Genomic DNA, 27,234 nt, shown 5'->3' with positions numbered 1-27,234 from the left:
GTCCCACTCAGGGCTGTTGCTTACCAGCACATCAAAGTTCTGGTGTTGCACTGCACAGCTTGGGGTGATGCCTGATGATCCATTACTATCAGGCCAGTGAAAATGGACCCCAAACCCCAAGAGGTCGATTGGGACACCCTAGAGAGGGGAACAGCTGCCTAAGCATTCATCTGACAGAACCACACATCTTACCCAGAGGGAACCACAAATTTTGCCCATCACTATGCAGGTCAAGCAGAAGTCCAAACGGGAGCCAAAACCGGAAATTAAAACTTAAGATTTTACTTAATTGGACATTCAAACCATACTGAAAAATTTTGTTCAAGGGGACAAGGACAAAGAGGCAGATAAGTCACTCAGAGTCTTTAACATGGGGCTCAAGTTGTCACTCCCATCCCCCCAAAACGGGGTAAGTGGCTGGTATCACTAGAGCCAAGCTCCTCCTCTATTGACTTAAAAATATATACAAAAAAAGATACACTGTTGAGCAAACAATTAAGGGGACCTGGTTGCAACTTTAAAAAGATTGAGGTAAGGCAATGGGTTCATCTCTTTGAACATCCAAACAAAAGACTCTCAGAGTTCCTTTCATGCCCTGGGGAGATCCCCTCTGATACTAAGTCATGCAAAACTTTCTTACAGAGCCACCTTCCCCCAGAATTACATGGGAGCCTTTTTCAATCTTATTAACACAGCTTGTATCATCAGCAAGACTATGACAGGGTGGAGTTATTGGCAAGATGTGGTAGGACTCACAACAGAGTCACAGATCCCGGCTTATAAGGTCCAGTAGGCAACCCTATAGGGGGTCACATGCCCCTTCCCCAGAGGCCCCACCTCCTCCTCCTGAATACCAAAGGCCCAGTGCTCTACCCCCCTAGGCATTGTGATCACTTGAACAATTCTTACTAGACAGGAACCTCTAGTGGTGGCATCTTTTGACACCCTAAATGTGGATGCTTTAACACATTGCCTGGAATAAGATCAAATCTTTTGACTCTGTTGGTGGGCTGGATCAAATGGGTCCCCTTTAAGCGCCCTTGCCAATCACACTATGATCTGAAACAAAGTACTGTGGGCCTTCAGCCTATGCTCCAGAATTTCCTCAAAGAGGGAGGGATTACACCTGCCATTTCCCCATAAAATAGTCCTGTTCAGCCAGGCCTCCAAGTCTCCACCAAGGAAGAGCAGTTAACTACCAATATATCAACCTTAATGCACAAGTCCTGCCCATCAAAGCCCCTAATCCTGACATCATTTAATTAATAAAAGCTGCACGCAGGAGCATGGGCAATTGCTTTACTGTGACTGATTTGGGCAACATGTTTTACTCAGTGCCCTCCCCTAAAAAGAAATTCCTAACCACTGCCACCAAGACCTTAACAAATACTGGCAATTAAGGGGTGACGAAAAGAGGCTCTCCATGAGGACTTGGCTACACTCACACATCATTTATAAAAATGAGGCCAGGCAATAGCACCCTATAAAATACAGGGGCCATCAAACTCTGTCAAATTCCTGAGCATCACCTGGTTCTCTAAGGGCAACCAGGTTCCCACCGCCATCAAACACAAACCCACTTCAGACACAGACACACACAACACCAGGCCATTTATATACTGGAGGCAATCCATGTCACAGCTCAGACTCTCACTACAGCCCACATACAAAATCACATGAGTATCTGTCACCTTCCACTGGGAGAACCCCAACTATGTGCCTTAGAATGGCCCATTAGTCATTCTTCATGCCATGCCTGTTGTCCCACTGGGGATGGACTTTAAATTAGATGTCTTGGTTACCTCTAACATGACTCTTAAAGTCCTTGGAGCAAGCGTGGCAAATCCTGGCTGCTTCTGAAATGGCCATGCTTACAGGGCCACCCAGTTAGCTTGTGCACACAGATTCCCAAAATGCCACGGGTGACAGAATGGAAATGGTACCTATAGGACGGGGCTAAACCTGACAAACAGGGCCTTTTCAAATTACAGGAGGATGTGGCTTTCCCCAAGCTCAGCTCCTTGCCCATTATCTTGAGATGCTGTGATGTGCCTCTGTTGCCCTCTCCTCTAGTCAAGTGGGAAGACCCTCAGGACCAACTGTTGAACATGGGAAGGGAGTTGGTATGTCTAAGTGATGGCAATGCCACTGTATAGAGCTCAGCCTCCTGGAGGTTCACGGCACATCACCTGGCTCAAACATCCTGTTTAGCCAAGATGGGGTCTGAGGGTTTGGGGGTCACATGGTTGGCAGGCTGGAAGTGGTGCTCTGAGCCACCAGCTGCCCAAACGCCAAATCTTCACTGATTCTTGGGTGGTGATCAAAGGGCCAGCATGGGGTCAAGCCAATAGAAACCATTTTTCTCATACAAGAAAGGGCATTGTTGGGGGCTCAACATTTGGGAACAGCTTGCAGGCTCACACATTTCCACACACATTTGGCTCACCACACTGCAGTCACTGTTCAATGACCGTGGTGGTTGGAAGCTGTGTGTACCCCAGAAAAAAGATTCTTTAATCTATTCCTGTGGGTATGAACCCATTGTAAGTAGGACCTTTTGATGAAGTTACTTCAGTTAAGGTGTGGTCCAGCCCAATCAGCATAGGTCATAATTCTATTAATGAAATCCTTTATAAGTGGAATGAAATGTAAACAGAGAGAGAAAGCCACAGAGGGAGTAGCCAGAAGCTGAGACAATGGAGGAGAGGAGAGAGGCCAGAAGATTCCACCGTTTGCCTCCCTATCTAACAAACTAAAGACCAAGACTCTCCAGCAGCCAGCTCCAAAATGCCATAGTCTTCAGGAAGAAAGCCACAGTTTAATGACAGCTTGATTGCACTTTCTCCCAGCCTCAAACCATGAGCAAATAATTGTTAACCCAACTCATATCATGGCATTTGCTTGAGCAGTCTATCTAAAACAATGGCACAAACAATAACTCTTTAAAATTCATTCTTACACAGTATACTCGATACCCAACAGGTCCCTCAGACACCATCCACTCAGTTCCCCCAAGCTTCCCCTACCAACTGGCCATCTGGGTCCAAAGTACCTCAGGCCTCAGGGGCTCTCTGCCCTGTGGAGTGGGCACATACAAAGGAATTTGCCTCTAGTCCATCACTAGCCAAAAGAATGACTTGTGTTTGAAAACCAAACATTGGAATCCTATAGATGAGGTCATATTCCATGGGTGGGGTTAAACCCTTCCCCTGTTGCCATGGTAATGATTTAGGACTACTTCTCACCCCTGCCAGAGCCAGTAGGAAGTAAAGATTATCACTCCCAAACCAAGCAGTGAAACTGTGTAGGTCACCTTTAGAGGTAAAGAAAAGCTACATCTAGTAGATGCCAATCACATCAAAAAGTGACCACCTTTTACCCTGCCATGAGTGCCCACAACACAAGGCACAACATTCAGGCTAGCAAACATGGCAGAGAGTCATGTGAGGAAAACAATATGCAGAATTTTGAATATAAATAACTTTTTTGTGCTCTTTATACTTCTGTATATATAATATACATATACAGCATATACTATATATTTGTGAGTACCCACACATTAATATGCCTTAAAATTCTTTGACAGAATAAAATGGAAGCAAACTCCTGTTGCTGATGATATAATCTTATCTATAATTTAATTAATCTCTATTATTTTTATGTGTATTGGTTGTAGCTTCCGATTTAGCTTCCATGGCACAACAATTAGCAGAATGCTTTAAACATATTAAAAGACCAATATGAACTTTGGGTCAATGATTCCAAGATCCTTTTGCTTAATTTTAGACTTTTTTTTTTTTTGCTCTTGCAATTCATACTTTTAGGTTTTTTGTTAAAGTATGAAAATCAGTTTGCATTTAATGGAAAGACATTTATCTGATAACAAAGGAAAGGAGTCCCCAAAGAAAGCAGCAAAGGAAACCCACTCTCAGATTCCCTTTTGGTAAGTGACAGTTGACTGCGCTGTATTTACTTCTGTAGAGTAAGAACAATAAATATGCATTTTACTTTAAAATTGTGACTTTCCCCTGGAAAGCTATAATTAAGATCTGGTGACCTTCATCAAGCTGTCCCAGCTCTGCACACATCTCGGCCTGAATATCCCTCTAGTCAGTAACTGCTAAATGATCAGGCAGTCTTCATCCATCTGCTGTGACAATGACCTGCTTCGAATTTTTTTATAAGCTTTGGGTATTTTCTTTTTATAGCCTTGCCAACATAATCATATTACATCCTGACACCAGGCAGTGTAAATTAATTCCTCTTCTTTTTTATGCACCATGCCACAGAGAAGAGCCAGATTTTTCACTTTAACATCTCATTAAATTGTGGAATGGAGAGGATGAAAAATGAGGCCTATTGGGAAATCTTTATCTCACCTGTGCCAGCCTGGAGGCTGATAGAGCAGATTTGATGTGAATTAGCTCCTTCCTGAGATTAAAAAAAAAAATCTTTACTGGGGGAGAGAGAGTATGGGGGTGAGAAGGGGGCAAGAATAGGTAGTGAATTTACCTAACAGTAACTTTATTTATTTTTTTTTCCTAACAGTAATCTTATTCCAGATAAACTAGGACAGTGTTTCCCACATTTGCCTGATCAAAAGGTAAGGAAGTCTGTTAACAATACAGATTCCCAGTGCATCTCAGAGCTTCCAATTCAGCATGTCTGACACCATATGTTTCACAAGCCCCCTGGGTGATTTTTGTGGTCATACAAATTTTGGAATAACCGAGTAACCTTGGAAATAACTTTGGGGTAAAGTTCAATGAGATTGTTCTCCATCTTACTCCAATAATGAACTGAAAAAAAAAGCCCCACAAATTATGTTGTCTCATGTATCACCCAAATGAATGGACTATTTGCTGCTTGATTTATTAACGTATAGTAATGCAGAGAGACCCCCTAATGATATATAGACACAGCCACTTTCAAACCTTATTAAAAATATCCTTGTAGTAAAACACAAAATTAAATCACAAGATTAGTTTTGTCTGCCCTGTCAGGACATATGCTGCAACCTGGCTTGATCAGTCATGCCCTGGGCTCTTTGATCTTTCCCTCTGTTATGGGGTGAACTGTGTCCCCCCAAAAGATATGTCCTAACCTTGGTCCCACGAATGTGACCTTATTTTGAAACAGAGTCTTTGAAGAAGTGACTGGTTAAAATGAGGTCAAACTGGATTGGCCTTCGAAGGAAAGGCAATGTGGGCACAGAGACAAACAGAAACAGGGGAGAAGGCCATGGGGAGATGGAAGGCAGAGTTGGACTGAGGCATCTATAAGCCAAAGAGTGCCAAGAATTGTTGACAAAAACCAGAAGGTAGAAGAGGCGAGACTGGACAGTCCCCTACAAGTTGTTTTCTTTTTTAAAATTTTTAAAAAATTTTTTATTAATTTTAAAAAAACAAGAAACACAAACATTGTGAATATATGCTCATTCTGTTCTACATGTATCATCATCCCTACAGAGGGAGCACGGCATGCTGACACCTTGATTTCAGACTTCTAGTCCCCAGACGTGCGTGACAATGAAGTTCTGTGGTTTTAAGCCACTTGGTTTGTAGTACTTTGTTATAGCAGTCCTGGGAAACTAAGACACCCTCTGAACACCAACCCTGAAGTTCACTGATAAATCCCTTTAATATGTTGTTCAGTGAATGTTCTAGGTGGGAGGCAAGAACACATAAAATTCTTAATGTGGGCAGCGGACAGGAGGTGTCCAAGGAGCACTTTCTGAATGACCATTATGACCCTCTGATTCAGTGCAGTCCACCCCACACGCACATCCCATCAGTGTGGACTGGACGCTTCCACTGCAGGGCTCGATGGAAGCACTTCCTGGCCACACTGCACCCCAGGCTACCCTGCACCCCAGGCCACACTGCACCACAGGCGACACTGCACTCAGGACATACTGCATCCCAGGCCACCCTGCACCCCAGGCCACACTGCAACCCAGGTCACTCTGCACCCCAGGCCACACTGCACCCGAGGACACCCTGAACCCCAGGCCAGCAGCATGCCTGAACCAAGAAGGGCCTCTCAAGTCACACTGCCACTCTGCTCTGTTCATCTCACAACAGACTTCTCATCCGTACCCTCTCACATTTGATTAAGGATGCTGAAGAATTACAGTATAGAGAAATTCTCCCAAATTCAACATAATTAAAATCATTGAAGAGAATAAGAAAAAATTCAATGGGTTTGTAATAATCTGAAGACTACTGCAATGATGGACAATTCTCAAATATCTTCACAAACAGGGGTGGGTAGAGAGGAGCTACTTAAAAACAACAGAAACGAATAAGTGCTGAGATAGACTTGGAAGGCAGTGAGGTAAGGGAGGCATCACGTGATCACTGTACAACACGTTTTATTTTTTTAGAAAATTCTAAAACTGTATCGAAAGACATTTAAAAGGCCTAAATAAATGGAAAGCTATACCATGATCACAGATTGTGAGACTCAGTATTACAAAGATGACTTGGCCTCCCAAAAATCAATCTATAAATCCAATCAAAATTTCAATAGAGTTTTCAGGTAGAGCTTTGTTTCAGGTAGAGCTTGTCAATCTAATTCTAGAAGTGTCATGAAAGAGCACATGAATAAGGAGAGTCAACATACTCCCGAGAAAGAAAACTTTAGTGTGAGTTGGGGGTGGAGGTTGGGTTTGTCCTCTGAGATATAAGGACCTTGTCCTAACACTGTAGTAATCAGAAGCATTTAATACTAAAAGGTTAGTAGAATTGATCGGTGTATCAGAACAGGGTCCCACATCAGACCCACCTCACACAGAAACCTGGGTTAGGAAAGAGCCAGCCTTACAGATCAGCAGGGAAAGGACGAACTTTCCAGTAAATGGTCCTGAGACAAACTACTTTCCATATGGAAAGAGTATTAATCAGGATTTCTGCCTCACACCTTTCACAAAATTCAGTTGAGGGCAGACTAAGGGCAAATGTGAAAAGCAAAACTATAAACCATTTACAAGGCAGTACTGGAGATGATCTCAATGACATCCAGCAGGAAATTGTTCCAGCCTCCCTCTCCAAGCCAACTTGCATCTGGCTTTCGAAAGGTACTTTTCAAAAGCAGTCATGTTTCTTCCAGCAGGGTGTAAACAACAACCAATGAAATGTTACAATTTTCAAACTCCCCTTTCAAAAGTCACTGTAAAATGTAACAGAGTCTTCTTTTGCTGCTTTCCACAGGAGAACTTTTCAACTTGCGTGGACATTTCACATGACGCGTGTAGTTTAAGAACTATTCCTAGGCCAACTCTGATATGGAGGAAATGAACTGAAAAGCAGGAACGTCAATGGGGCAAACCACAAGCTAAAAACAGGAATCTTGGTTCTTTTGAATGACACAATCTTGATGTCATCACCAGGGTCTGTACCGCCTGAGTGCTGTCATGTAACATAGCTGCTTTCAGGTGTGCCAGGGCCACCTCAACACACTCGTCTCAAGTCTACACTGATCGCATCAGGGAAGAAGAAGAGCACACGAAGTTCTGCTTCCCCCATGATAAGGCTTCCATGCCACAGTGTCAGAGAATTCCTCCCGAGAGTCAAGAACAATCTTCAAAACCCAAGACAGAAAATCCTGTTTTCGCCCATTTCAGTCTGTCTTCCGAGATACATTACATTAACGGTATTTAACCTTTTTACCAACAACACTGAAGCATTATGCTAACAACATAACAAAAAGATAAACCAAATTTCTAAAAATTTTTATAAAACTTGACTAAAAAACACACAGTATTTCAAACAGTGGAGTCACTAGAAGGTATCCAAAATGCACACTTCACTGGGCATCCTCAGCGCCTTCCACTTCCTGTGCCCGGGCCGTGGAGGCATCGCTGCTCTCCCCCAGGGTTGTTCCCATCTTTGCCAGCATCTGCTTTCCGCTTTCTCCCTCTGGGCAGCTTCCCTCCCTTCTTTGCTGGGGCCTTTTTAGGCCTGGGCTCTCGCTGTGGAGGAGCAGGGTTAGAATACAGCTGTGCTGACCTCTTCTGCGGCTCATCCTTTCCCTTTACTTTGTCACCTTTAGCATCTCCTTTTGCCTTTCTCTTAGGCATGGTGGCAACAGTGCTTACAGGTGACTCTGCTAAGTCCAAGGGGTGCTTCTATCTCTCTCAGCCTTTAAGGGGTTGACCAGAAGACCAGGCAGCTGATTCTCCAGATACCTGTGTCTCATGGTCAGCCCAGGGGGCTCCCAGCTGCGGGCCTGGTTGTGCGGTGCCCTCAGCCTGGGCAGGGGCCAGCAAGGAACATTTTAAAGCCCCCTCTCACTTCCACACGCAGGTGGCCTCTGGTCATGTGTGACTGTCATAGAAGTGGTTCAACAGCTTTATTACCAGCTCCAGTTGTTCCACTGTGTGATGACATCCACGTGGTAAGGGCAGGGGTGGGGGGGTGGGGGGGACATGGCAGCACAGCAGATCAGCCTGAGACATAATGCTGTCGCCACAAAACTTTCAATACAATTAATAACTCCATATAATAAATGTCTTTCCCTAGTCCTGTCATGGTAATGTTCTCTCAGTAACTAAAGTATCTCCCAACTTTCTTCTTGCATTGTCAGTAGGAGAACATAGATTTTTCTATTTTATTGAGATACAGTCACACATCACACAAACCATCCAAAGTTTACAATCACTGGCTCACAGTATCATCATATAGTTGTGCATATGTTCCCATGATCAATTTTAGAACATTTTCATTACCCCAGGACAGAAATAAGAATAAAAAATAAAACTCAAATCCTCCCATATCCCTGACACACCCCCACTATTGTTGATCCACAGTGTTGTGTAGTAAATCTGTTATTGTTGAAATATTAAAAAATTGAAAGAATATTAAAGAATTGAAATAATATTAAAATATTACTGTTAACTATAATCTATAGCATGCAATAGCTATGCTTTTTCCCATTTACCCCTGTTACTTTTTTTTTTACATTCAGAGTAGTTCATGTAAGAACTTATTTACATACATGAGTTTAAACAGCCTCTTTCAATCAAATTCACCTATAATACATCACTAACACTTATAATCCCAATAACAAGTTACCACCACCTCTATCCATTTCCAAACATTTAAGTTCAACCTTGTTGACAATTCTGCAGATATTAGGTAACGCTTCCCCCTTCTTAAGCTGCTGTCAATCTCTGGGTACCCTACACTCTACATTTTAAGTCTCTGCATTTACAGAGAACATACATTATCATAGCTTTGTTTTTCGCAATTAAGTAGCTGTAAGCTGTCATCTCTTTCACTCTTCTCACCTCAACCACCACCCTGTTTACAACAAGCCATCCAAACTTCCTAACCAATCATGAAAAATAGCCAGGAACTAAGGTGGAAAGTAATGATTAAAGCATAGTCCAATCCACGGCTCAGCAATTAAGAGATAATTTATTTCACTTTGAGACTGAAATAGACTAGGCGTATCCATGTGCCATAACTCCAAAACTTGAAATTTTCAGAACTGGATAGATAAATTTTACTCACAATATATCTTACTTGCACTCAAAAGTATGCTAAAGGAAATCCTTAATCAGCACACCTGGGCCTGCTCCTGTCCATGGGGAGAAGAGTGCGCGGGTGTCAGGAGGCGATGGTTCCTGGGGCTTTCAGTCGCAAAGTAAATGCCCAGCGAGTTGCCCCGCCGAGAGCACTGAGGTTTCAGGAAACCTGGATGCCCGCTGCACCCCGACAGGAATCATACATCACAGGTTGCAGAGAAGAGTGTTCTGGCATTTTCAGAAGCCCCAATGCAAATGCTCACAGGTCTCTTGCCCTCCTTGCACGCGCGGCTTTCCCTAGCAAATCCACTTGTCAATCACGGGGAGAAAGCTCAGCAGAGGTTTCTACCTCCACTTAACTTGCATGGTCTTTTGATGTGACAGTTCTGTTAACTGCCAAGAATTAAAATTCAAAACCTGTTTCCCAGTAAGTTCTCAACAGGAAGGCTCTGCGTAGGCCAAAACGGCCTGTTTCTTTATCTAAGATAAGCTAACCCAGTCACAGCAGGATACTTTAATTGAATATTTCACTTTTCATAGGTATTTGTTCAACTCAGGCCGAGCAGTTTGGGCATGAGGCCACTGTGCTTATACACGATATAAACTCCTTTGAGCCTAAGATTCTTTTCTTTGTTTTAATCCTTTCTATAACTTGATTCCAGATTCGTCTTGAAAACATAAGTTGGATCATTCTTATCTCTATTTTTCATGTACAAAGTAGTAACCACAGCTCTAAGTAGAGATAATGTTTAGTCTTTTAAATTGCAGCTCTTTTGTATTACTTGCACTTTCGGCACAATCTCCCCCTTTAATTTACCTTGGGGGTAACTCTATTTCTGTATTAATAAATTAAATATACCAATGGAAACTTAAGATCCAGCTCCTAATCCTATCATCATCTATGACTGGGGGCAAGTGACTCACTTTTCATAACACATTTTTAATGACTTGTGGAGTTCAGCAGCTGTGCGAAGATTAATGAGCTCAATATATTTTCTGAATTAAAAAAATACAGTACTTGGATTTTCTAAGTTTCAACAGGCTAATTTAAATGTTTGAAATGTAACACTTTGCACAAGAAACCAAAGCATACTCAAGTCCACTATCTTTTTCCTATTTTATAATTTCATGGAATTGTTTGCTGTAAAGTCAAACGAATAAATGCTGATTAAAAAATCCAAAAAGTGAAACAAAACAAAATCAACAATCCATGAGTAATTTGTGGATATCTGAGAATTTAAACCCAGAAGAACTTCAGTCATCAGTTAATTCAAAAACAAAAACAAAAAAAGAGGTCACAATTTCAAAGATGAGGCAACAGAGTCCAGATTTGTTGGTGTGATTGGCAATTTCAGAATCAAGACTAGATATCAAGTCTCTGGACAGCTGGGCTAGTACTTATCCCAACAGAATGCTGGTTTCTAACTTATTTTCAAGGGCCAGTTATAAAAGTCAAATTATGGGCGGGACACGGTGGCTCAGCAGGCAGAGTTCTCGCCTGCCATGCCAGAGGCCCAGGTTCATTTCCCTGTGCCTGTCCATGCAAAAATAAATAAATAAATACAAATCAGATGATATGTGTGGATATTCATACAACAGTAGTTGCAGAGAAAAGGCCAGCACTGCTGGTATGTGCATGGAAGAGGGAGGGAGAGCTTCTATTCCTCTAAGAGGGCCTGGCCTTCCATGTGCTTAGGGAAAGATGCATGATTATAAAGTAAATTAGGGAGGGACATGTCCATGAATTTTGACCCTGAGTCTTGCTTAGAAGACAGTCTGTGTTTTTCTAAGACTTAAGAAAAACTCATCTGCCCCCTTTCCTTGATAAAACCCTCTTGCTTGAGAGTAAATGGTTGGGCATGAGAGAGGGTTAAATGAGAATCCCACCTTGGAATGATGAAGTTCAGAACAATAAAAGTTATGTATTGTTCCTATTCTAAAATTTCATTCACTGGGGTCTGAATTGCATAACTTCCAAGAACATAACAATCATAACATGCACTGATTTATTTACATGCAAGGAATGGAATTCTAGTTCTAGATTCCAGGGGGACATGATTTTAGCAAACTTGCCTGTAGAAGATACAGGCCATGGAACAAGGTGGAAGGCTGGACAACAAGATGAGAGCCAGCCAGCAGGGAAACTGTGCAGGGCACAGCCAATGGACTACAGTAACAATTCCACTGACTATCCATATGGTTTCCTGTTTCTGCACTGTAATTCTCTTAGGTTATTCTCCAGCTTCAGCATCATTTACTATGCACTACACCATCTGGGTGATGCTTCTGCTTTGGACATTAAAGGGAGGACCCTGTGGATAGTCCTAAAATTAGACCAGAGAATTAGGAAGTAAGCCAGAGAGATGCAGCAGCATCAAGCAACTGTTAGGAGAGCAGGAAGCGGTGGAAAGAGAGATAGGAGCAGCAGACCAGAAGCAGCAGCCGCACGGAGCCCTCAAGCGCTGGTTGCATTCACAGAATCTGAGAATTCTCACCAGAATGAAGTGTGGGAGGTGCAATATGTTGACTGCACAGCCTGCCAATGGGGGTTAAACCCATGCTTATTGAGTTCCAGCGGCAGGATGACCCCTCAAGTCAGACAAACATCTGGCTACAGACTGTAGATACTGTCCGCTGAGAAAATACACGGTGGGCAGAAATGTACACTGGCAAATAGTTTACAATAATTTTTCTTACTTTTTTAATAACAACATTCTATATACTTTTGAAAGTGGTAGCATATGTGGATATGCGATGATATTTACTTACACACAGTGACATGGTTTTATGGACCCCTGTGATAATTCTATGGAATCCTAGGATACACTGACAAACCTGAGCTGTACCATAGAACATGGCCCTGTGTCTCCTGCCACAACCACAGCCTTAGTGGCTAAAGCAGAGCCTTTCTCTACTCACCTTCAATTTCCCTCTTCTTCATTTAGAACTGAAGACTATTCTAGCTAAACAGTTTTCTTTCAGAATTCTTCTAATCCCTCAGTTGGATCTTAGAGATTGAAGAACAAATGATAATTATGGTTCTCAGTGTTCAGTGGACAATTCTAGGAGGCTTCAGCAACACATCTGGAGAACAGAATGCAGATTTCCTCATTGTTAGCTTCCATCCACAGTCCATTTAAGTTTTCAGCCCAAAGTCTTGGAGGCCGATTTTGTGAGCAAGAGCTGTCACCACTTGAGGGCCAAGAGCTGATACTTAAGTGGCAACTTCCCCTAGGGTTGTACACAAGCTTTATTTGATGGACTACACATAGTCACAGGGTGGAGAATTAGTCTTGAGGGGAAAAATAAAATCACTTCTGAAAATTCTAAACTATTTTCAGTGGGGCTGGAATGGAAAATCTTCATTTAAATAGCAAATGCAATAAAGATGTGACATTTAAAAACACATTATGACCCATTTCCATCATTCATTGGTACACTGAATGGTGGCATATTGTTCTTTTATGCTTGCCATTTCAAAATTTTAATTGCTTTAGTCTAATTGGTTTAATCTGAAAAATGTCAATGCAGTAATTACCTCTATGTTGTTTGAATCAGTTTCATTTATTGAGAGAGAGAAAACTGATTTCAGAAAGGGAAAAATAACTACATTATAAAACCCAGGGACAATCTTAAATGAGTGGGGGTTATTAAAACACAATATCCTATATGACTGAAGCTCAGTTTATTTTTCAGGAGCAAAAGAAAATTTTATTTTGTCTATTCTAAACAGCAGTTTACCAAAGAAATATACAAATTGTAAATTAGTAAACTAGAATCACTTGAATTAATTTATGAATTTATTAATTCACTTGGAAAATATATTCTGGATGCAAATTATGTGTCAGGCAAAAGAATTACATATCTGTTTTCATGGAATCTAATGGGTGAGAAATGCATTATAAAATAATCAAAACTATAGGAGCTCTCATGGAAACACACTAGTGTGGCAGTTTCTTACAAAGTTAAACATAGGCTTACCATATGACCCAGCAATCACACTCCTAGGTATTTACTTAAATGAGTTGAAAACTTACATTTGCACAGAAGCCTACACACCCACATTTATAGCAATTTTATAATTGCCAACATCTGGAAGCAACCAAGAAGCACATTAATGGTGAATTAATCCATTAGGTGAATGGATAAACACACTGGGATACATCCATGCAGTAGGATATTATTCAACGATTAAAACAAATGAGCTATCAAGTCACAAAAAGACATGGAGGAACTTTAAATACATATCGCTAAGTGAAAGCAGTCGGTCTGAAAAGGTTTCTCTTTGCCTGGTCAACAGTTACTCAAAATGTCAGCCTTGGCTCAGATACTACTTTGTCTGGGGAAGTCCTTATTCTCCAGATGACGGGATGCCTAGTCTACAGACAGCCTCTAACACATATTTCCTTCTTTGAAAGAACTGAACAAGTCAAGTAAACATAGAAGTCTGACTGTATTGTCCAAGGTCACACATGTGGGTGTGGGGAGGGTTGGAGGGAAGACCCAGGTCTCCTGCCACCTGCTCCAGGGTTCCTTTCTTCCACTGCTGACACCCGCCTTATTCATCTTAAATGCATTAACTCTCTTCATTAAGCCCTAGAAACCTCCTCCTCATGAGGGTTCAAATGTTACACATCAATACTGTGGGTTCTGATGCTTGCTCCTCACACAGACCACCTCCTCTCCAAATCCTTCCCTGACTCTCCTAGGAGGCGATGCCCCCGCACCGTTTTCCACACTTGGCCTTGTTCCCTCTGATACTGTGAACTGTTCTGAGGCTAGGAGCATGCTGGATCCACTTTCCAGCCCCGTACCCAGCAACGTTCTTGGGACTTGATCTAGGCTAGCTAAAGCCATGCACCCATGCCTACCTTCTTATCCACATACGGTAAACCTGGTTGGAAGCTTTATTAATAAAATGTTAGAGATATGGTGAGGCTGTAAAACGATGATTTGTAAGTACCAAAATTTGTGAGGCAACTTTTGAAAAAGACAAGTTTTCAAAGTCTTGCTCCACATCTGCCAAATAGATGGAGTCTTAGCAATATGTGCATATATTTTTACAAAGCTTCCTAGTGACTTTGATAATCTACTAGTTTGGGGATCATTTTTAAAGGACAAGTTAGTGTTTCTCAAAGGGAAGCCTGTGGACCACTTCCATGGGCATTATCTAATATCTGGTTATTACAATACCTGGAAGTGAGGCCCTAAATCTGTATTTTAACAATTCTCTCAGTAATTCTTATATATCAGCTTCGACCATAAAATAGCTTAAATATGTTGACAAGTGAAAAATTTGTATAGATAAAATCCTCAATGTCTACTAAACAATGTAATAGAGTGCCACATTGTGACTGTAGCATACGCTTATTTCATTATTTATATTAAATTGTTTCACTTAATCCCCACGACAACTGTGATACAAGCACTGTTATCCTCATTCTACAGACAAATTGAAGCATGAGAGTGTTTGGGTAACTTGCCCCAAATCATTAGACTAATAAATGGATGCACTGGAATTGAAAACAAAGGCTATGCAGCTAGGAAACAGCCTATACTGCTACAGAATACGCAAATAAGAGTTTGCTACACCTTTTAATTAAACAATTTCTGAGTTCTTATCTGATGAAGGAAGTTAGAAATAGACCTCAGATCCTGTTGGTTGGCTTTACCAGCTATAACACAAATGCTAATGTCATTATAATAATCTTAGATTGGCCAATATAAGTGCCTATAACTACTGGGCAACAATGTCTCAGGGATTTCCTGGAATCCATAAGTGATCTATGGTAGTCATCATTACTAGTCAACAGCTTTCAAACACAAATATTTACAACTGAAAAGACAAGGAGTCTGCTGGCCAAGGTCTCAGAGCTACTGAAAGGTCAAACCTGCCCTAGCTCTTAGTTCCCTGACTCTGCCTTACTGGTTGGCCTATCCACCACGTGCCCTCCACTCCGTGCTCTTAAACTCAACCTGCCCCAGATTTGCTTTAGTGCTAAAAAAGATTTCATTCAACTCCTTTTTTTCCCTCATTTATTCTTTCAAGGAATAAAACATAAAATGCAATCATTACAAATGTATTTTTAGGGCAAGGTCATCTCGGTTCCTCTAATGCTTGTGCAAGGGTATCCAATTGAGTAAAAGCTTGTCTTGAACTCTTGGAAAAGTGAAACAAAAAGGGCCTCCCAGATTCCCTAGTCCTGGGATCTGAGAGAGTTGGGTATAGCACAGGAACAGGCATTTCATAAGTATGATGAAACTGAATGGACCCCGGCTATTAGGAGACCTAGTTTAGATTGTTAAAAATTCACTAAAAGTGTTCTTGGAAAATACTTAACTTGGTCAGAGCCATATCATTTACAAATAGTGCAAAATTCCCCCTCTCCCGTGTTTACACACTACTCTTTTTCTCTTCTTTTTCATTGGTGTTAAAAATATGTGGACACACAGATCTGTTCACAAAAGGGAAAAAGGAATGACAATGACATCGAGAAGGAGAAACAGCAAAAAAAAAAAAAATTAAACAGTCACTAGAGTTGGTGAAAGATTTCTGGTTGAGGTTTTGCTTTGTCTGTTTAGTTTTGTGAGGGATGGCAAATTTGGGAATATATTTTGCTCTCATACCCATTTTGCATGACAACTCAAATAGGGTAGCTATACTCTGTCAAATATTTTACAGAAAGAATCCATTTCTCTTACAAAATTGGTGCCTAAATTCTTCAATAAAGAAAAGGATACTTACGTATCTCCTGATTAAGATCTGCTATTATTCTTAAGGCAGGTATAGGAAGAAGTGCTGATAAACCTTCTTTCCTGCAAATAAAAACAAAAACAACTATGAAGAACTGAAAAAGTTGACAATCTTTTAGGTAATGAAATTTTAATAATCTTGGCAGTGTGTGTGTGTTTGTGTTTGACTTAAAACTGGTAAAAAACATGAGTTAACCTGATTTTCTTGGGAAAAGAGAGCCTCCAGCACCACAAGAAAATTCTCTATTCAAAGTCAGAAGGGCTTCATTTTAAACAACAGGGGTTAATACCTAGGAATGGCCAACTACAAAATCCACTGGATGATTACCACATCAGTGCTAGCAGAGAGCAATGCCAGGCTGAAAAAATCATCCCCTAAAAAAGACCAACTATTACAGTCAACATTTGTAGGTGCAGAGAAATGACTGCAAGAAAATACTCAGCATGACTACACCTGTAGGAAGTTGGAGATACACGTTACATTTTTGGAATATGATTCAAGAACCATTTGCATCTTTCCTAAGTGTCTTGAGGCATTGTACCAATAGTCTCAAGCATCCACGTGAGGACAGTGTGGAAGGAATCCATCCATTTCTCTCCTAGAAATAAAAATAAACTATGACATATAATTCCCCTTCACAAGTAAGCACCTTGAGGATGTACCTGTATCTCAAGACTTAACACAGCACCTGACAAAAGAAAGGTGAAAAATAATATGAGTAGCCACTCACAGAACAAGACACCAAGCAAACTCCTCCCTTCACTGTCCCACTGCCCTATTTCAGCCTGTCACATACTCTTCCTGGACTGTCGCAACTACTGTGTGCCCATTCTTGCTTCCTGCAAGCCCATTCTTGACACAGATGTCAGATGGAATTATCTCAAAGTTAATATGGCCATGAGCATTCTATGACTAATCTTTCACAGCCTTTCCATTACCTAAAGGATCAAGTCCAAGGTCCGCCATATGGGACATGTGTCCTCCAGGGCCAGCCACAGTTTGCCTCTCCTTCATCTTACCCACACCCAACCTGTACCAACCCTGCAGCCTGCCAGTCAGGCCCAGCCAACAGTACCCCTATGCCTTGCTTGTATTACTCCACAGCTGAGCTTTTTGCTACAACTCCCTCCCTGTCTCCTGGCTAACATCCATTCATCTTTTCTGAGCCAACTCAGGTACCCCTTTCCTGGAAGCCTTCTCTGGCCCCTTGGGCTAGGTGGGTTCCTCCTCTGTGCTCTAAAACACCCCAGCCTATTTCTATCATTGCCCTTATCACGTGTTATAAATTTCAGATTAGTGTCTGCCTTCCCTTACACCAACACACAATTTTTTCAGGCCTTTGGAGGGCACTGACTGTGACTCATTCATCTTGGCTCCAGCACCGTGTTTCACACATGGTAAGAAAGATGCAATAGATATCCGCGGAATGTCCAGGTAGATGAGGCACTTTTCAGAATCAGAACTTCCTGGATGCACACTTTGTCACTTGGGAAGAAATTAAAAACTGGGCGTCTTTTAACCTCAATCTTATCCCCTGCTTCCCACGTGGATGTGCTGTTCTCCCTCACTCTGTATCTGGGACTGTTTCCCTCCAAATGAGTCCTATATGTGCAAACAGGAACTGGGAAGAGGAAGAGAAAAACAAATGAAGAAGTAGTAATACACTAAAATTTTATAATCCTCAAAGTGGCTGTAATGTAGTTCAAATAATGTGGCCCTTGAAATTAAGATTAAGAAAACATACTTTTGTTATCCTAATTTTTCATCCATTAGCTTACAGCTCTTGGTAAAGGCCTGGCACACTGCAAACAGGTATCCAGTTTAAAGGCTAAAACTAAACAAAATGAAATAATGTCCATTCCTCTTTAAAATGCACATTTTAAAAATTCCTATAATTTTTATACCCATTCCATAACTAAATTCGTTTTAATTTGATGAATTTCTACCTAGCTCTACTCATTACAATTGAACCAAAAAAAGAAATAGAAGAGTGAAATAGTTATTTTTTCCCTCCCCACTTCTTTGCAGCTTATGTTGCATCCAAATATACTGGACTTTGAAAGCAGTATTCCACAGATATTTTTAATTCTTCACATAAATAGAAGTACAGATTTGCAGGGAATATGCTAAACACAAATGTGCTAAAGTTTAAGAGAATAAGCCAAGTCATCCTTTAAGTTATTAATCACTGAACAGTTTACTAATGAAAATATGGTAATTCCTGAAAAGGTTTCAAGAACAGTGACATGCCCCTACTAAAAAAAAAAACAGAAAGTTTTTTGAGTACACACCCCTAATATAAATAATATATATAAATACATATAGTTATTTTTATAAATTGAGTATACTATACTAATATAGTCATATAATTCATAATTCATTTGCTATAAAATAGATTAAAATATATTAAAAATAAGATAAAAATAGATACAGCTGAATGTTCTTATATGTTCTTCCTGAACTTCAGTACAGGATACAGAATTTGTGAGACCTTGCTCCTATACAAAGTCTAATTCTCTTTCCATTATCTCTCCTGGAACTGGTGATATTTATGGTAGCTAAGTGTTCTAGTTTGCTAGCTGCTGGAATGCAATATACCAGAAATGGAATGGTTTTTAAACAGGGGAATTTAATAAGTTGCTAGTTTACAGCTCTAAGGCTGAGAAAATGTCTCAATTAAAGCGAGTCTATAGAAATGTCCAATCAAAGGCATCCAGGGAAAGATACCTTGGTTCAAGAAGGCCAACGAAGTTCAGGGCTTCTCTCTCAAGTGAGAGGGCACATGCCAAACATGGTCAGGGTTTCTCTCTCGGCTAGAAGGGCACATGGCAAACATGGTTTCATCTTCTGGCTTTCTCTCCAGCTCCCTAGGAGATGTTTTCCTTCTTCATCTCCAAAAGTCACAGGCTGGTGGACTCGCTGCTTTGTGGTGCTGCAGCGTTCTCTGCTCTCTCTGAATCTCCCCTTTCTCCAAAATGTTTTCTCTTTTATAAGATTCTAATAAACTAATCAAGACCCACTTGGAATGTTAACACCCACTTTTGATTGAGTCACATCTCCAGGGAGATGATCTAATTAAAGTTTCAAACATACAGTGTTGAATAGGGATTAGAAGAAATGCTGCCTTTACAAAACGGGATTAGGATTAAAACATGGCTTTCCTAGGGTGCATACATCTTTTCAAAACAGCACACTAAGGGATACCAAAGCAAATGAGGCAGCGGTCTTGGCACAGAGTGTCATCCGCCACAGGGGAGCAGATGAAAGCATGGGTGGACCAGCTCAAACCCATCACATCAGAAGCACACCTACACTCAGAATTCTGATGTAGCAGATATTATTGAAACCATCTAGTCCAATGGTTTTCAAACTACTTTTTAGGTGAGCAATATATTTTTTTCCAGAAAACAAGAACTCTTTACCAGATGGCCAAGATATCAAACGTATACAAGCAGAACTGCCCGGGGCAGGCTTCGTGGCCATAATGCTCTATGGATTCTGGCTCTTTACCTCACTCCTGTCTCTCCAGGGGCGCAGTCTGAAAACCAGTCATCACTCATGTCATTTTAGGGATGAAGCTACCAGGAGATGGAGATGGAAACGGAACACAACAGCTGCTTCAAGACAGATTGTGATAAAGCAGCTAATGTTACTAATCCTGGGCACTAGTCCATCTCCCCTTCCATGCTCTTCCCCCATTTTCATGGAATGGCTTTCCTTGGTACCCCTCTCTGATCTTGGTTGTAAGGATAAAAATTTAGACTATGAATTGATAGACTTAGGGGTTTGTTAAAATAATGAATGCTTATTTTTTTTTCCAGATATATACTTTCTAATTTCCAAGTTAGATGGTCAAATAGCCAGTCATCTCTAAAAGTAAATACTTTGCATAAAGTAACAAGGTCTTGTGCAGTAAGGTGAGATGCAAATTTGGGTAGGGAGGGAAGCAACACATTAGGAATCAAAATAAATATTTTAATGCACTACTTTAAAAATATCAAAAGTATGCAAAAACATTCTTAATGAATAAAATATCAAAATTTTAAGGACAGCATTCAATACTGCATTTGCATGGCTTAGCCTTACTTGCCTCACCTTAATCCCAGCACAGTGACTTCTCCAAAAGAATAGAGTATAAATACAAAAATTATTTCAGATTAGCTGGGTTATATACATTTATGCCTCTTTAACTACCTAGGGTTGTAAAAAGAGGAGAAAATGTAGTTTGGAGGACAAAATCCTGTCGAGTTCTGCCATATAGACCTTTACACCGGGTCTAGGCTGGCAATTTGGTTAAATTGCTTTAGGGCAAGTAAGAAACTAGAGAACTACAAGACACACAAGAGATTTAGTCTGAAATGATTTAGACTCATTTTATAATTTCAGTGAGCTTCTAAGTCTAGCTGAGTTGCTTCAGTAAGCATTCTTTTCAATTATTTTGCTTGTTTTTAAAAGAAAATCACAGTTAAAAAATGCATATAAATCCTGAACATTGAATTTATGTCAGTGAACAGACACAACTCTCAGATAAACTGGGAGTTGAAGGGTGTCAGAGAACATCCTCTTGACTCCAAATGCAAATGAACCACATCAACTGCAGGGCCCAGCTGTAAGGGCTGCTCTGAAGAGGATACATCCAACCTCTCATGCTTCACAACAGGGGAAACAACTGTTAAAGAGATACATCATAGTGACATGCCATGTACACTCATGAGAATGTTTTCTGTCCATCGAACTCAAACGAACTAGCTTAGGAAAATGAATGACTCCATAACCCCTTGCCTGATGCATAGTAGATACTCACTGCAAATTCACTGAATGAGTAAATTAAATGTATGAAAGTTGAAGAAAAGATAGAAAGAAGGTAGAAACGGACTAGGTTATAAAGAGTTTTGAAGCAGAGATCTTTTGCTGTGGGCTTCTGAGCAGAGGCTTAATGTGGGGCGGGGGGCGGGGGGAGAGATTGCTTGAAAGAAACAAGGGTGCATTTATAGCTAAACACTAACTCCAGCTCAAAGATTCTTGAGATAATCTTGGCAATGGGCAATAAAGGCCCACCAGGGGGTGAAGACACTGAAAATGGAATAAGGAAGTTGTGGCAGAAACTGCTGGCTGCCCCCAAATCTCTGCTCCCTCTTTCTTCTACAGAAACAGACATTTTATCTGGGTCTAGAAGGAAGTACCACATTTCCATACCTTCCAAGCCACTAGGCAAGGCCATGCAACTGAATTTTATTAAAGGACGAGCTATAGCTTAATTGACATTCCTATGTTCTTAATAATTATTTCAGCTAGCTTTTAGAACTCTATACATGTATTCATTATTAATTTTCTTTGTTTTATGGTTTATGGAATATTTGATAGGCAGGCAGATTTTTAATAAATTAATTAAGTAGATACGGTTGACTTTCAGAACAAAAGAAAAAACAATCAAAGGAAGTAAACTATTTGGGGGAATAACTATAATCAGTCTCCTCCTTTAAACAAAAATCTGCCCACAGCACAGAGCTTTGGACACTTGACTAGTCTATTGCTTCCTGAAATAAAGGGAGGCTCCCTTGCTACACTGCTCTTGCCTCAGACACATGAAAATGTGCAACCAACAGGTGCATTCAAGGTGAAATAAATAATAAAATAGTAGGGAAAACTGAAGTATACTGTGGATACTGTTTGTCTCCTCCTAAGCGGCTGTGTGAATCGGGGCAATTATTTCATTTTTCTGAGCCTCAGTTTCCGAATCTCTAAATGTGTGCCTCATACTATCTATTTCTCCAGTCCATATAGGGCTTTTATAAGGGAGAAAGGACATAATGGATATAGAATGCTATTTAAACTGTAAAGTGTTATGCAAACCTATGACAGAGGCCACATGCTGGCAGCTCATCGGCCAAAAACTACATACATATTTTATTTGGCCAGCACTGTATATTTGAGAAAACAAAAAACAAAAACCACAGAGCCAACAGTTGAAAATAAAACCACTAAAAAAAAACCATAAAAACCCCACGAGCTATGAGCAGAAGTGAAATGTGCCGTTTTCAGGTTGTACCAGAAAGAGGAAAGTACAGCCCCGCCTTCCTGGACAGCACTCTGGGGATGGCAGAGCCACAAGAGGGAAGAAACCACCGTCCCTAACATGGTCAAGCCATGTAGCACTTCTGTATCTCCCACCAATGGTGTACACCAGCCAATCAGGCTTAGATTGGGTTTAATCCACTGCTATTTTTGGACTCTGTTACAATTGCCAAACCAATGTCCTCACTAACACAGATGGGGATTCAAAAACAAAAATCTTTGCAGAATGGAAAAATCCATGGAATTTGGTAATAGTCTGTAGTGAATGAAGGAGAGTGATAAGCTGAAATGATTTCAAGGTTTTATGCTTAGGGAACTAGAATAATTAGCAAATTAACAGGTTAAAGGGGGAGCTGGTAGAGTAAAGATGATGGCAAAAGAGCTAGGGGATATGTCTAGTAAGTAATCAGAAATATGGGCCTGGAAATTCGGCAAGAGGAAAAAATCGAAAAGGAAAGTTTCAGTGACTTACATATTTTATATATTTATATATACATATATAATTAAAAATGTGAGAATCGATGGACTCCTAGACTAAGAGATGAGAGAAAAGGCCAAGGGCTTCACAGCCATAAAAGCAAAAGAAAGAAAAAGATTATTATTATCTTACATAGGAGAGGGATAATGATTGAAAATAGGGAATAATAGAATTAACCTGATTCCAGCTGACAAATTAAAAAGGGATCTGATGTGGCCTGAACGTCTTAAACTAGTTTAAAGGTCTCATGAAAAAGGAATCATTTCTTAAAATAGAAAAAGCATTACTCAGGGTTCTGAACAAACCAGTTCTCATCATGTTTTAGAGTCAATTTAAATTTCCAGGATTCCAAGAGAGAAAAGAAAAAATAGGTACTCAGGCCATTCTCTTCTTTTTGTTTTTTTGTCACTAAAGAAGGAAATGAGAGGAGTAAAGGGAAATGGAAGCAGAAATGTTTTGCTGCAGTCCTAATTGCTTCTAGGAGGCTGCTGTTTTCAATGGAAATGGCAAATTGAAACAAAAATCTCCTAGCCAACTTATATTAGGTTACTTTCAAAGGATCTAAATTTGACTGCAAGTCACTTTAAGTTTAAATATCCTATTATAAGGTTTGCAACATCAAAGTCATCCATTACATACAAGAAGTGGGAGACTGGGTGACTTGTGAGATGCATGCAATTTCTAAGAACTGAAAAGTCACCAGCATTCCAGAACATTCAAGTCGCACCAGGCCCTCTAGCACTCCTTCTTCCCAGCTGGTTTTGACCACCCAACCAGGTGGGCATATTCCAGAAAAGACCTAACCAAGCCCTAGTGCTTTCTGACCAGCTCTGTGCAGTGACTACTTTTCTGCTTTTCATCCCCCTCTCCACTTCAGATTCATGAAAGCTCACCATAGAAGATTTGTCTTGAGGATTAGCTTCTCTCTAGCTTTAGCCTTCAAGAAGTTCATTATAGCTGCCAAGGGAGGCAGTGAAGATTCCAGGATGGTGTACTACCACATTGTTATCGAAGTCAATCATAGCACCTTACTTTGTCTGAGAAACTGATGTTCCCCTCCTTTCCTTTGAAGTCTGCTGGCTATCTCCTTTTACTCTCCACACTGCGAATGCATTATCCATGGTCTTTCCAGTTGTGAGAGCAAAGAGTTTTTGCTGTTCATTCTAGTGTTACACTTGAGTTCCATAATCATTCTTCTTTAAGCTCTTAAAGAACTCATTTTTTGGGATCCTAGACTCCCTTATTTTTTTTACATGAAGACTAGACATTATTTTTTATTGCTCCAAGGGGATCAGGGTAGGAAGGTTTGTTGTAAAATGACCTTTCCATTCTAAATGGTTGCAGACTACTTGAACAAAGGTTGCTGTACACCATCAGCATAGCAGGAAGGAAGGAGGAGGAGCAGAAGGAGGAAGAAGAGGAGACCAAAACAGCTTTTTGGTATAAGGGAAGATGGGGGGAAGGATTGTGTTACATGGAACCCATCATTCAACATACAAAAGAAAAAGAAGCCTGTTCTGCTGCATCCCTTCAGGCATGGGTGATTCTTGGGGCTCTTGAATTTCTGGTACTTAACATACAACCTGGAACTGAACATATAACCTGAAAGCCACTTGGATCACTCAGGAAAGGCCCTTTTTCCTACCCTCTCACCATGTCCCACATAAAAAACACAGGACCAAGGCACCAGGATCACATCTCACATTTTTTTTTTTTAATTTTTTTTATTAATCAAAAAAAGAAAAGAAATTAACACAACATTTAGAAATCATTCCATTCTACAAATGCACTCAGTAATTCTTAGTATCATCACATAGATGTATGATCATCATTTCTTAGTACATTTGCATCGATTTAGGAAAAGAACTAGCAAAACAGCAGAAAAAGATATAGAATGTTAATATAGAGAAGAGAATTAAAATAATAATACTAATGAAATATATATATATAAAAAGGAAAAAGAAAAAAAACAAAAAAAGATACAAACACACAAACAAACAAACAAAAAACCATATTTCAGGTGCAGCTTCATTCAGTGTTCCAACCTAGTTACATTACACTTAGGTATTATTGTGCTGTCCATTTTTGAGTTTTTGTATCTAGTCCTGTTGCACAGTCTGTATCCCTTCAGCTCCAATTACCCATTATCTTACCCTGTTTCTAACTCCTGCTGGTCTCTGTTACCAATGATATATTCCAAGCTGATTCTCGAATGTCGGTTCACATCAGTGGGACCTTACAGTATTTGTCCTTTAGTTTTGGGCTAGACTCACTCAGCATAATGTTCTCTAGGTCCATCCATGTTACTACATGCTTCATAAGTTTAGTCTGTCTTAAAGCTGCATAATATTCCATCGTAGGTATACGCCACAGTTTGTTTAGCCACTCGTCTGTTGATGAACATTTTGGCTGTTTCCATCTCTTTGCAATTGTAGATAATGCTGCTATAAACACTGGTGTGCAAATGTCCGTCTGTGTCTTTGCCCTTAAGTCCTTTGAGTAGATACCTAGCAGTGGTATTGCTGGGTCGTAATCCATTCTGCCATTCTATGTCTTTTGATTGGGAAATTCAGTCCATTAACTTTTAGTATTATTACTGTTTGGATAATATTTTCCTCTACCATTTTGGCTTTTGTATTATATATATCATATCTGATTTTCCTTCTTTCTACACTTTACTCCATACCTCTCTCTTCTGTCTTTTCGTATCTGACTCTAGTGCTCCCTTTAGTATTTCTTGCAGAGCTGGTCTCTTGGTCACAAATTCTCTCAGTGACTTTTTGTCTATAAATGTTTTAATTTCTCCTTCATTTTTGAAGGACAATTTTGCTGGATATAGGAGTCTTGGTTGGCAGTTTTTCTCTTTTAGTAATTTAAATATATCATCCCACTGTCTTCTAGCTTCCATGGTTTCTGCTGAGAAATCTACACATAGTCTTATTGGGTTTCCCTTGTATGTGACAGATTGTTTTTCTCTTGCTGCTTTCAAGATCCTCTCTTTCTCTTTGACCTCTGACATTCTAACTAGTAAGTGTCTTGGAGAACGCCTATTTGGGTCTATTCTCTTTGGGGTGCGCTGCACTTCTTGGATCTGTAAATTTAGGTCTTTCATAAGAGTTGGGAAATTTTCAGTGATAATTTCTTCCATTAGTTTTTCTCCTCCTTTTCCCTTCTCTTCTCCTTCTGGGACACCCACAACACGTATATTTGTGCGCTTCATATTGTCATTCAGTTCCCTGATCCCCTGCTCAAGTTTTTCCATTCTTTTCCCTATAGTTCCTGTTTCTTTTTGGAATTCAGATGTTCCATCCTCCAGTTCACTAATTGTAGCTTCTGTCTCTTTAGATCTACCATTGTAGGTATCCATTGTTTTTTCCATTTTTTTCTTCTTTGTCCTTCACTCCCATAAGTTCTGTGATTTGTTTTTTCAGATTTTCTATTCCTTCTTTTTGTTCAGCCCATGTCTTCTTCATGTCCTCCCTCAATTTATTGATTTGGTTTTTGAAGAGTTTTTCCATTTCTGTTCGTATATTCAGCATTAGTTGTCTCAGCTCCTGTATCTCATTTGAACTATTGGTTTGTTCCTTTGACTGGGCCATATCTTCAATTTTCTGAGCGTCATCCATTATTTTCTGCTGGTGTCTGGGCATTTGATCAGATTTCCCTGGGTGTGGGACCCAGCTGGTTGAAAGGTTTTTCTGTGAAATCTCTGGGCTCTGTTTTTCTTTTCCTGCCCAGTAGGTGGCGCTCGTGGCGCTCGTCTGTCTGCACGGCAGTCGGCCCAGGAAACCGCGCCTGGAGGAGGGGGTCGCTGGCCGCCGCGGCTTGGGAGAGTGCCGGTCCTAATTGCCCAGCTGGCCCGAAACGCCAAGCGTGATGGGAGGGCCCCGCTATCCAACGTTCCCAGTCAGACCGGGGAGCCACGTGTGTGGAGGGGACCCCAGTCGCCAGCCGCCCCGGCCGGGAAAACGTGCACCCCTCGGGTATCTCACCGCAGCAGATTCTCCCTGCCCGTTCAGCTGTTCCAGAATGGGGTACGCTGTCTTTTTGGTCTCTGTCGTAACTCCGGGAGCTGTTTCGTATTGTTTCTGTTTTTTTAGTTGCTTTTCTGGAGGAGGAACTAAGACCCGCGCGTCTTACTAAGCCGCCATCTTCTCCAGAAGTCCCACATCTCACATTTATTATAGGCTACTCACTGCTGCTGCTTCATTCTTAAGATTAGAGAAGTTGTGGGTCTACAGAATAAAATGCAGGATTCCCATATACCACCCTATCACCAACACCTTGCAATGGTGTTAAATATTTGTTACAATTTACGATAGCATATTTTGACAATTGTAATATTAATTAAAGGTCATAGTTTACCTTAGGGTTCATTATATGTGTAGTTCTATGGAT

The 27,234-nt window shown here is 40.6% G+C and overlaps 1 protein-coding gene across 8 annotated transcripts in view; it reads right to left on the bottom strand.

The window, feature by feature from the left end:
• The window catches only part of PKIB (cAMP-dependent protein kinase inhibitor beta), a 116,199-nt gene that overhangs the window by 19,260 nt on the left and 69,705 nt on the right, over positions 1 to 27,234 (bottom strand). For 4 of the 8 annotated variants that reach the window (XM_077162790.1, XM_077162792.1, XM_077162788.1 and 1 more), the window contains 2 exons: positions 16,275 to 16,345; positions 12,449 to 12,613 (listed from right to left, as the gene is read on the bottom strand). In XM_077162790.1, coding sequence (XP_077018905.1) covers positions 12,449 to 12,470 — 22 coding nt within the window. In that variant the 5' untranslated portion in view covers positions 12,471 to 12,613; positions 16,275 to 16,345. Of the gene's footprint in view, positions 1 to 3,052; positions 3,164 to 12,448; positions 12,614 to 16,274; positions 16,346 to 27,234 lie in introns of those variants that run through there. The other 4 variants (XM_077162791.1, XM_077162794.1, XM_077162793.1 and 1 more) reach the window with 3 other exon arrangements.

This window comes from Tamandua tetradactyla, chromosome 5, assembly GCF_023851605.1.
Source record: "Tamandua tetradactyla isolate mTamTet1 chromosome 5, mTamTet1.pri, whole genome shotgun sequence".
In the NCBI taxonomy this organism is placed as follows: domain Eukaryota; kingdom Metazoa; phylum Chordata; class Mammalia; order Pilosa; family Myrmecophagidae; genus Tamandua; species Tamandua tetradactyla.
The sequence above is the reverse complement of the archived record's forward strand: the minus strand, read 5'-3'. Positions and strand labels throughout refer to the sequence as shown.